Raw genomic sequence first — 11,965 nt, 5'->3', positions numbered from 1 at the left:
TTACAGTATGTGTGACTTTAAAGAGCACTTAATAAACTCTGGTTGTACCAAATTTGGCTTTGTTTGGACTTTTTTTGACCATGGGAACACATTAATTGAATTTCAATGCATTCCTATGGGAATTCGTGCTTCGCAAGACGAAAAATTCTCTAGACGAAAAAACTCGCGGAACGAATTAATTTCGTCTTGCGAGGCACCACTGTACATGGATTAAGCAATAATAATAATAATGGCTATGAAAAAAAGTTAATTTACTATCCTTTTTCAAACTCCTCTCCATTTTTTATACTTGTGAACAGATGTATCTTAAGAGGATAGCATTCCTAGTCTCCTACCATATTTGTGTGTGTGTGTGTGTGTGTGTGTGTGTGTGTGTGTGTGTGTGTGTGTGTAATTGTATGGAGAAATATAGCTGGGTGTTAACAATAAGTACACTGAAGACACCTTGCTCTAAATCTCACCCAACACCTTGATGCTAAACAACATGAGGAACAAGATTGGAACTATCAGATCCCATAGCATATTTTCCAGGGAGCTGGTAGACATTGTCATTCCCTTCAATGCTCCTCTCTGGTCAGGTATCATGCAAGTACGAATAGAACCATTGAATAACTGTGCCCCCAACTCCCATCCCAATGAGATGGTCCAGGATGATACCAGGTTAATGAAAGAGTAATAGGGTCACTCACATATCTTTTATCTCTTGATAAAGGTCATCCAACAGGGTGAATAAGGCTGAGTCAGTCTCCAAGGCAGGTTGGAACTCAACAGTAATAGATGCAATCAGGATCCTCCAAGTCCTGTTACAGTTGGACTACTATTACCCTTCCAATCACCTTGCTCAAAAAGGGCGTGTTAGCATGTGGATGGGAGTTGTCTAAAACCATGTCGTTTGAAATGAGTTTTTCAGAAGTAGTAAAACTACTGCCTCCTCAAGGATGGTAGGCCCGACTCCCCTGTGTAAAGAACATTTCATACTCCCAATTATTTCTTGTGGCCAGCACAAAACTCTCTACATCTTGAACAAAAGGCCTCTGCTCTGCTCTTGAAAACACGCAAACTGTTAGTCATACCCATAACACCCTCCTGAAAACCAAATATTGTTATCCACAGTGGCTTTGTGCCGAATCTTCCTTCAAGCATAATAACAGCAAGATCACGTTCTAGTCCTAACTATTCTGCTTTATGACAATAGTGGAGGAGTTGGTGGCAGGCGCAATGTTGCTAGTCTTGGGACCAGCATGAATTGCTTGGAACAAAATGCCCATTGTTTGGCCTCTGACGTTGTCGCTTTGCATTGGGTGGCCTTGAACGCTACACATCCTGGGACTCTCTTAAAAAGATGCCATTGAGATGCGTGTGGCTCACACAATCCTTCTGCCTCCTACTGAGAACTCTTCCTGTCACTTCCATTCTTCTGAGGAAACACTGTCTAGCAAGCCCTGCATAATGTGCAACAAGTTTGTGGGAAGCTGGAAACTTGTCTCTAGTGAAAACTTTGATGACTACATGAAAGAACTGGGTGAGATTTGATTTGGATATTGGTATACTGCTGCCATCGCTGTACATTTCAGTGATGTCTTCTTTTGGTACCTATTGCTTTTCACTCAGATCATTAAACTTTTTTCTTAAGCATCTTGAAAAGGAAGCTGAACAAGAGAAATTACTCATTTCTTCTGTCTTACTAACCATGCTCAGATTCTGTCCTTTCCTTTCATTGTTGTCTTGAATATTGTGAAATTGCATCTGTTAGTGATGGCCTGGTGTTTTTCAGAGCCCAGTTTTGTATCATGAATTATGTTTTCCTTCCGCAGAAATATTGGATATCATATAGTGTCCCATATTCTTTTAGGGTTTGTTTCTTTTAATTACAGATGGGGAAGAAATTCTGTTTCATTTGCATTCAAAGGTGAACCTACCTAATTTGCACTTTCCGAAACAATATGAAAACAAAAACACAGCTATCTTTCAGAATTCACATTTAACTGAATTTTGTAATGCAAGTACGTAGCCGTGTTCTGCATACAAAGATGTGTATGCTTGATCAATGTGTCTATAAACTTATTAGTGAAAAAAGCATACAAAATGCATCATTTGCAAAAAAAAAAAAATGTGTATAGTAGTGTATAAAGAGAGAATTGCCCTAAAATGCTAATATAGTTTCAAGAATGGTGACTTGATATGTTGTAGGATCAGTACATTTGTTAAGCAGTACACTACCAGGTTGCAGTTCAAACAGTTAAAATACACAATGAAAATTTCATTTCTTAAATGGAGATTTTTGGGGGAGGGCTGATTAATACATATGTATGTATTCATCAAGAAATGCCTGCAGCACTAACAGTGAAATCTTAAACACATCTACTTAGAAGTTCAATGAGTTCAGTAAGACTTATCCCCTGGTAAGTGAATGCAAGATTGCAGCATTAAGGGATAATTTGTATCTGTGAATGAACTATTACAGACCCCCCAAAAAGCACTACACAGAGATCACTTGATATCACCTCAAATGCATTATTTATCAATGGAGTTAGTCCACATATTCAGATGTGAGTCTTCAGATACTGAGTACTCAAAAGAGAAACCAAGTCTTGTATATTTATGCCTGAATTGCTTCTGTGTATAGGGGATATGTGATATAAGGTAGTCCTGTCTTCACTGGTCTTCTATTCAATCCAGTATTGCATTTTGTGTCATATTGACTTTTGCATTTAAACACACCAGTGTGGTTGACAGATGTTCCCCTTTGTCTTTAAGTTAATTTGCTAATCCCTAATAATCTTCCCATTCAAATATACCGTATTTTTCGCTCTATAACATGCACCAGACCATAACACGCACATAGTTTTTAGAGGAGGAAAACAAGAAAAAAATATTCTAAACGAAACAGTGGATGTATGATTTTTGTGGTTCATGCTGTGGCCACAGACATGTGATCTGACAGTGAGTTTGGAGTAGCCCAATGCAAAAATCCTGAGGATCCATGTGGATCCATGTTTTGTAACCACGTTTTTGCACCACTGCGACCCCAGGCAACAGTTTGGTGCAAGATGTAGCCATGGACATGCTATGTGATCTGATGGTGAATTTAGGGTGACCCAGTGCAAAAATCCTGAGGATCCATGTGGATCCATGCTTTGTAACCATGTTTTAAGTGGGGAGGGAAGGAAAAGCACTCAAGGGACAAGGAGCACACGTGGGGTGTGTGGAGAAGGATGCTGCTAATAATGCTATTTAGTGAGCTGAGTGGGGAGGAAAGAGGGACAGAGAGCCTGCTTGCTTTAAAGGAGCCAACCGGTCAGGAGCCGCTTACACTCGTGTAAGCAGCTCCTATCCTCTCCCGCTTTGCTCCTTTAAAGCAAGCAGGCTCTCTGTCTCCCTCTCCTTCTCACTCAGCGGCTCTTCTCCCGCTTTGCTGTTTCAAAGCGAGCCACGGAGGAGGGAAGGAAGGGGAACCATGGATCCTCTGCTCACGACTGCAGCAGATCCTCCCCGCCACCCGTAGACATTCCCTCCATAACACGCACAGACATTTCCCCTTACTTTCTAGGAGGAAAAAAGTGAGTGTTATGGTGCAAAAAATACGGTAGTTTGGGGAGAACATGGGCAATCAATAATTGTACCACTCTCCACTAATACTGTGATTCTCTCCAGCTGACATTCTCCGCCAAGCTAAGCAGTTGGCCCCTTATCTCTCTCGTCCTGACCTAGCCACTGTGATCCATGCGACGGTCACCTCCAGACTGGATTATTGTAACTCGCTCTACGTGGGGCTGCCCTTGAGACTGACCCAGAAACTCCAGCGGGTGCAGAATGCCGCGGCGAGACTCCTTATGGGGTCTTTGCTGCGAGAGCACATTCATCCGGTATTATACCAGCTGCACTGGCTCCCGGTGGAGTACAGGATCAGGTTTAAGGTGCTGGTTTTAACCTTTAAAGCCCTATACGGCCTAGGACCCTCGTATCTACGGGACCGCCTCTCCTGGTATGCCCCACAGAGAAACCTACGGTCTGCAAATAATAACATCCTCAAGGTCCCAGGCCTCAGAGAGGTTAGGCTGGCCTCAACTAGAGCCAGGGCCTTCTCGGCTGCAGCTCCAAACTGGTGGAATGCTCTGTCAAAAGAGACTAGGGCCCTGCGGGACCTGACATCTTTCCGCAGGGCCTGCAAGACAGAGTTGTTCCGCCAGGCCTTTGGTCAGGGCGCAGCCTGACTCCCTCCTCTGGCAACCTGCACATAATTCTGCTTAATTGGTTGCCATCAATTTGATTTAATTAATTTTTATAATGAAATATTTTTAGATTGTGTGATTATTTGGCTGATTATTTGATTGTTGTTAGCCGCCCTGAGCCCGGCTTTGGCTGGGGAGGGCGGGATATAAATAAAATTTATTATTATTATTATTATTATTATTATTATTATTATTATTATTATTATTTTTTCACTTAAAGTTTTCAGATGTATTTCGGAGGCCGGGGAATGTGTAACGTATGCAATGCCCAATGGGGTATAATGTTCTTTATCTGGTTTGTAGGGGTGGGGTTGGCCACAAGAAAACTTGGCAGCTTGGCCAAACCCAAAGTCATCATCAGCATGAAGGGTGATGAAGTAACAATCAGAACTGAAAGCACCTTCAAAAAAACACAGATCACTTTCAAGTTGGGGCAAGAATTTCAAGAAACCACTGCAGATGACAGGAAAACAAAGGTGAGAGATAGCTTCCACCTCAACTTTCTTCCTTTTAACAGTGCTGTAAGGTCTTCAGTTCAGTTTTGACAGAAACCAAGATAACTTGATATGTGGGATACAGATAGCGCAGGACTTGTTAACATTACACTTGTTCCAAGTCATAATAATAATAATAATAATAATAATAATAATAATAATAATAATTTATTATTTATACCCCGCCCATCTGGCTGGGCCTCCCCAGCCACTCTGGGCAGCTTCCATAGAAACCAAAAATACACTAAAATATCACACGCTAAAAACTTCCCTGAACCTGCCTTAAGATGTCTTCTGAATGTCAGGTAGTTGTTTATCACTTTGACATCTGCTGGAAGGGCGTTCCACAGGGCGGGCGCCACTACCGAGAAGGCCCTCTGCCTGGTTCCCTGTAGCTTTGCTTCTCGCAATGAGGGAACCGCCAGAAGGCCCTCGGCACTGGACCTCAGCGTCCGGGCAGAATGATGGGGGTGGAGACGCTCCTTCAGGTATACTGGACCGAGGCCGTTTAGGGCTATAAAGGTCAGCACCAACACTTTAAATTGTGCTCGGAAATGTACTGGGAGCCAATGTAGGTCTTTCAAGACCGGTGTTATATGGTTTCGGCGGCCGCCCCCAGTCACCAGTCTAGCTGCCGCATTCTGGATTAGTTGTAGTTTCCGAGTCACCTTCAAAGGTAGCCTCACGCAGAGCGCATTGCAGTAGTCCAAGCGGGAGATAACCAGAGCATGCACCACTCTGGCGAGACAGTCCGCAGGCAGATAGGGTCCCAGCCTACGTACCAGATGGAGCTGGTAAACAGCTGCCCTGGACACAGATTTGACCTGTGCCTCCATGGACAGCTGTGAGTCCAAAATGACTCCCAGGCTGCGCACCTGGTCCTTCAGGGGCACAGTTACCCCATTCAGGACCAGGGAATCCTCCACACCTGCCCGCCTCCTGTCCCCCAAAAACAGTACTTCTGTCTTGTCAGGATTCAACCTCAATCTGTTAGCCGCCATCCATTCTCCAACCGCCTCCAGACACTCACACAGGACCTTCACCGCCTTCACTGGTTCTGATTTAAAAGAGAGGTAGAGCTGGGTATCATCTGCATACTGATAAACACCCAGCCCAAACCTCCTGATGATCTCTCCCTGCGGCTGCATGTAAATGTTGAAAAGCATGGGGGAGAGGACAGAACCCTGAGGCACCCCACAAGTGAGAGCCCAGGGGTCTGAACACTTATCCCCCACCACCACTTTCTGAACACAGCCCAGGAGGAAGGAGCGGAACCACTGTATGACAGTGCCCCCAGCTCCCAGCCCCTCAAGACGGTCCAGAAGGATGTTATGGTCGATGGTATCAAACGCCACTGAGAGATCCAACAGAACTAGGAAACAGCTCTCACTTTTGTCCCTAGCCCGCTGGAGATCATCAACCAGTGCGACCAAGGCAGTTTCAGTCCCATGATGAGGCCTGAATCCCGACTGGAAGGGATCCAAATGGTCCGCTTCTTCCAGGCGTGCCTGGAGTTGTTCAGCAACAACTCGCTCAATCACCTTGCCCAAGAATGGAAGATTTGAGACTGGGCGATAGTTGGCCATCATGGCCGCATCTAAAGATGGTTTTTTAAGAAGCGGTTTAATAACCGCCTCTTTCAGCGGGTCTGGGAAGGCTCCCTCACGGCGGGAAGCATTCACCACCCCACGAAGCCCATCACCCAGTCCTTCCCGGCTAGCTTTTATAAGCCAGGATGGGCAAGGATCCAGGAGACAGGTGGTTGGCTTCACTCGTCCAAGCAGCCTGTCCACATCCTCGGAGGTAACAGATTGGAATTGATCCCACGCAACTTTACTAGACAGGACTCTAGCACTCTCCCACCCCGGCCCTGCTCCCACGGTGGAGTCTACTTCTTCCCGAATCTGAGTGATTTTATCTGCAAAAAACTTTGCAAAATCATTGCAGGAGAACATGTGGCCCGTACTGGGCCCCAATGTTGCAGGTGGTTCCGCTAAATTGTGAACCACCTGAAAAAGTCTCCTGCTGCTGTTTTCTGCAGATGCAATAGAGGCGGTGAAGAAATTCTTCTTCGCCGTTGCTATCGCCACTTGGTAGGCTCGACGTTGAGCTCTAACCTGTGTCCAGTCAGATTCGGAATGAGTTATCCGCCACCGGCGCTCTAGCCATCTCAACGATTGTTTCATTGCCCTCAGATCCGTGGAAAACCACGGGGCTGTCCGGGCTCCATGCAATCGGAGAGGGCGCTTCGGAGCCAAACAGTCAATAGCCCTGGTTAACTCCAAATTCCAGCGGGCCACCAGGGAATCAGCTGAAAGGCCATCAACATGGGATAAAGCATCCTCTACCACTCTCTGGAAACCATTTGGATCCATTAAGTGGTGGGGGCAGACCATCCGAATTGGTCCCACCTCCCTGCAGAGGGGATGGGTCGCAGAGAAGTCCAGTTGCACCAGGAAGTGATCTGACCATGGCACTTCTTTCGTTTCGCTTTTACTTAGTGTCAGATCACCAGCAGAGAGAGCCAGTGTGGTGTAGTGGTTAAGAGCGGTAGTCACGTAATCTGGGAAACCGGGTTCGTGTCTCCGCTCCTCCACATGCAGCTGCTGGGTGACCTTGGGCCAGTCACACTTCTGTGAAGTCTCTCAGCCCCACTCACCTCACAGAGTGTTTGTTGTGGGGGAGGAAGGGAAAGGAGAATGTTAGCCGCTTTGAGACTCCTGAAGGGGAGTGAAAGGCGGGATATCAAATCCAAACTCTTCTTCTTCTTCTTCAGCATCCATAGAGGTAAACACCAGGTCCAAGGCATGTCCGCGGCTATGGGTTGGGCCAGACTTATTCAGGGACAGCCCCATGGAGGCCATGCTTTCCACGAAGTCCCGAGCGGCCCCTTGTAAGGTCGTGTCGGCATGGATGTTAAAATCCCCTAGGACGACCAAACTAGGTGTCTCCAGGAGAACATCTGCCATGACCTGAAGCAGCTCGGGCAGGGAATCCTTGGTGCAGCGGGGAGGTCGGTACACCAAAAGGAATCCTGTACTACCCCTATTGCCCAACTTCCAGAACATGCACTCGGAAAACTGGGTCTTCCCAATAGGACGCCTGGTGCAAACTAATGACTTCCTAAAAATCACTGCAACCCCCCCTCCCCGCCCACATGACCTGGGTTGCTGTGAGTAAGAGAAACCTGGTGGACAAGCAGCGGCAAGGACAGGCCCATGTGCTTCATCCAACCAAGTCTCTGTTACACATGCCAGGTCAAATCCTCCATCCATGATCAAGTCATGGATGGCAGTGGTCTTATGAATCATTGACCTGGCATTGCACAGCAACACCTTCAGGTCATGTGGGTATCCCTTGCTGATTCTAGTATCCATCCAGTCAGGACCAGACCCGAGGCAGGAATAGTCCTCAGACAATGACTAAACCTGCCCCCTCTGTAATGACATGGTCTAATCTTAGCGTAACTCCTCCTCCTACCCGTGATCACTGAGATCGGTTGTCCCAGTGCATCCCCCCCTGTGGAACATGCCCCAGCCATTTTGTGGGCTGGGGCCCACTCCCCGGCAGCCCTGACCCCTCCCCTTAAGAACAAAATAACACCTTAAACAAACAAACAAACAAACAAACAAACAAAACCAATAAAACAATACAAACAAAAAACTGTAAAAAATACAAAAAACAACAAAATCAAAAAAATTCCCCAAGCCCAACCAAACATCCACCCCACCCCCACCCCCCACATACAAAAAATTCAAAAGAAATTTTTAAAAACACTCCTCCAGCAACTGTCCTAGTGAGGCCTGTCAGGTAAGTGGCAGGAGCAGGACCCTCAGGCACTCACCACAGGGGAGTCTTCCTGGGCAGCAGGCAGCAAGCAGCACAAAGTCCTTATGAGGCTCCAGGCCCCGCCCCAGGCCAGATGGTAAGTGGCAAGAGCAGGGCCCTCAGGCACTCACACAGGGGAGACCTCCTGGGAAGCAGGCAGCAAGCAGCAAGCAGTCCTTTTGAGGCTTCAGACCCCACCCCAGGCCAGATGGTAAGTGGCAAGAGCAGGGCCCTCAGGCACTCACACAGGGGAGTCTTCCTGGGCCAAGGGATGAAAAGTTCCTTCCAGGAGAACAGCACTTACCCAGGTTTCCTTCTCTGTCAGAGATCACTGGAGGCCTCTTTTTTTTGTAATATGTTCTGCCAATTTACAAATATACAGGTCAAGCACTACTGGAGAAACACAAACACTCCAACAGACAACCAAAGTATTCCGCTATCACATCAGATATTGCAGGAGACAGCCAGCACCCCAAAACACTGTTAGCTTACGAAGTCCAACACTCAGTTCTCTCAGAGTAAACTCAGCTTGGCATTTCTTCTTTCTAGAACATTTTTAAAAAATAAAAATAGTTGTCATCGTCATCATAGACCAAAGTTAGTTATGTTCATTCATTTTAGTGCATCTACTCTAAGTGTGACTAAGTATTTAATACAACTTGATTACTAACATTTAAATAGGAATTCAGTGCACTCATTGTAGTGGGGGTGTATGGGGTGCTAGGAGACAGCTAGTATCTCTAGTGGGGGGGGCACATTATTCTCCTTTTGATGTAGTTTGTCCACCTTTGATCCCTACCTTGCACTCAGCTCTCACCTGTGGCTCCTAGAAGCTGTTACTATGAGACAGCAGCCACACCCCAGGAAATGGCTTTGACTGGCCAAGGCCAATGGGTCTCAAATCCTCAGTGAGTTAGGGACTTCCCCCTGTATGTGAAGACAGGCTCAAGCAGATTGAGTGGATGAGACCAAGAGTGGATCCAATGGTCAAGATGACAGTTTCTATATGTGCTATAGATAGAAATGATGATGACCTCTGTACAACTACCCAGGCTTGCACCCCAAGGAAGTCACTTTGATGCTGCTAATGCAGTGATCTGACTTCACTCCCAGAGACGTACTCCGTTGTCTCTTGAGACAACAAGTGACACCAGGTGAGCTGTGCACCCACTCAATCTGCTCTTGAGGTACTAACTGTTGATCAGCAACTTCTTTCCTTTCTTCCTTTCTTCTGGTTCTTTATCTTGAAAGTGAACTTGGACCAGACAGTCCTTCAAATCAGAGATGCCTTCAACCTCCCCTGTTCCTGTCCTGGCTCCACCTATGTAACTTATGCTTCAGCAAAGCATAAACAGGTGTCAGCCCAATCAGTTGCTTGGACAGAGATCACCAGGAGCCTCATTTACAAGAAGGATATAATAAAACTACTACTACTACTACTACTACTACTACTACTACTACTATGATGATTATTAGAAAGAAATAAGTGCTCTTGAGATATAATGCTACTTGAATAACAAGGATGTACATGGCTGCCCCACTCCCCGTAAATGGCACCCCAACTTTGACTTGATATTTGCAGGAAAAAAATAAACAAAGTAGTCACATTTTAATTTTTTCTCTTTGTTTCTCCAGACTGTTGTAACCTTAGAAAAAGGTGCATTGGTTCAAATGCAGAAGTGGAATGGCAAAGAATCAACAATAAGGAGGAAACTAGTTGATGGGAAAATGGTGGTGGTAAGTTACTGTTTTAAATTACATAATACAGGACCCATTCTAGGCAGTTTTCAATCACATTGATTTCAGTGAGAAATCTATAACCATGTTATTAGCTTTCTCGTTGTAATAGTGGGATTTGAAGGATTGTGCCCAACATTTTTGAAGGGCATTTTTGCCAGTTTTGAATGGCAAGCCTCCAATCACTGTTATAATTTCTAGAAAGGGCAGACTTCAAGGGCCTGTTTAAAACAGATTACACAGTTTTGAAACTACTTTGTAGCTAAGGGGAAAGTACACTTGAATTAGATTTAGCAATGGTTCAAGAATGGCTGGATTTCATCTTGTTTTTCTCCACTTGTATGCCCAGTTTAATGCAAATGCCAACCTTGATGAAGGTTAGGGGTTTCAAGGTTGTGCATGTGGCTTTGGCTTAAAGATAATCAGGTTTAAGTTTTTCAAGTAGTTGCCACCACATAACCATCTGCCAGTGCTCAGGGATCAGGAGCCAAGCAAGGAACCAAATTGTTTCCCATCTGCCATACACATTATGGATTAAAAGTATTTCATGACTGCATGTAATGTATTTACAACAGCATTTTTTAAATGACTGCATGCAAGGCTGGGGTGTGTGTTTCGATTTGAGGTGTGTGCAAGCCCCACAAGTAACTGCTAGGGATGAAAGATCGGTACAAAGCCAATTGTGGGATAGAGAAGTATGCACAAGCAAAAACTGGGTACTAGCCACACCACATAGTGCAAGTTATAATTAGTCAAGATGTTTCGATAGTGTTAAAATAAAGATGCTTTTCCCAGGTGGACTCTTTTCCTTCCCATGTGTAATTATCTTCAAGCATTGGTTGATAGTGTAATGCAAGGGTGGGAAACTTGTGGCCCTCCAGATGTTGCTGAACTCCATCTACCATGTTCCCTGGCCATTGAGCATGCTTGCTGGGGCTGATGGGAGTTGTAGTTCAGCAATATCTAGAAGACCACAGGTTCTCCGCTCCTGATGTAATGTCATTTCACTAGGCTTTATACAATCGTAACCCACATGTCCAATGTTATTTTTGATTTTTCAGGAATGCACCATGAAAGGTGTCACCTGCACAAGAGTCTATGAGAAGATGTGAGGAATCTCCAAGCCCCTACTCAACTGAATCTAGTTTGTCCAATCCACATTATTTCTGTGGGGAAGTGGTGGAGCTAAACATCGTGCCCTTTCCCCCCTCAATTCATTTTACTATAAGCAACTAAGCTGTAAACATAGATTTAGAAACGGCTGTGTAAGCAAATGTGGAAGTATTTGCGATTCAATAAATGCTTACTGCTATCCGACCCATGAATGTATTATTTTACTGCATAGAATGTGCTAGACAGAAGTGAGTCTCTCTGTGTGAAAAGAATCAATTATCTTAGGCCAGAGGGCAGATAAATGAAAGAAAATCTCATACATAGGGTGAATTCTGGAGAAAAAACACCTGGCCAATAAATGAAAGCTTATTCAGTTACTCAGGCTGCAACTGGGGCTAGAAAATAAATTGTAGAATACAGATAGCTTCTAGAACTATTTTTTCACCTCCACCCAGAAATATCACTTCATTCTGTTGAATGCCAGGCACATTAATTTAAGCATACCTGAACTGCATAACATATTATTTAATTTTAAAAAATCCTTCCAGCAGCACCTTAGAG

At 45.1% G+C, this 11,965-nt stretch overlaps 1 protein-coding gene across 1 annotated transcript; it reads left to right on the top strand.

Annotated features, from left to right (window-relative positions):
• Positions 1-1,352: 1,352 nt before the first annotated feature.
• LOC308593056 (myelin P2 protein-like) lies at positions 1,353-11,608 on the top strand. The gene is made up of 4 exons (XM_081205267.1): positions 1,353-1,522; positions 4,536-4,708; positions 10,190-10,291; positions 11,353-11,608. The coding sequence occupies exons 1-4, from the start codon at positions 1,354-1,356 to the stop codon at positions 11,401-11,403; spliced, it is 495 nt and encodes a 164-aa protein (XP_081061393.1). The 5' UTR covers position 1,353; the 3' UTR covers positions 11,404-11,608.
• The last annotated feature ends 357 nt before the right edge of the window (positions 11,609-11,965 follow it).

This window comes from Podarcis bocagei (assembly GCF_964188305.1).
Source record: "Podarcis bocagei genome assembly, chromosome: 8".
Taxonomy (NCBI): Eukaryota; Metazoa; Chordata; class Lepidosauria; order Squamata; family Lacertidae; genus Podarcis; species Podarcis bocagei.
The sequence above is the reverse complement of the archived record's forward strand: the minus strand, read 5'-3'. Positions and strand labels throughout refer to the sequence as shown.

Coding starts and splice junctions, on each gene's coding strand:
- LOC308593056 (XM_081205267.1), top strand. CDS start 1,354: ATGCGTGTGGCTCACACAATCCTTCTGCCTCCTACTGAGAACTCTTCC. Junction 1,523..4,535: donor TGACTACATGAAAGAACTGG/GTGAGATTTGAT, acceptor TCTGGTTTGTAG/GGGTGGGGTTGGCCACAAGA. Junction 10,292..11,352: donor TTGATGGGAAAATGGTGGTG/GTAAGTTACTGT, acceptor TTGATTTTTCAG/GAATGCACCATGAAAGGTGT.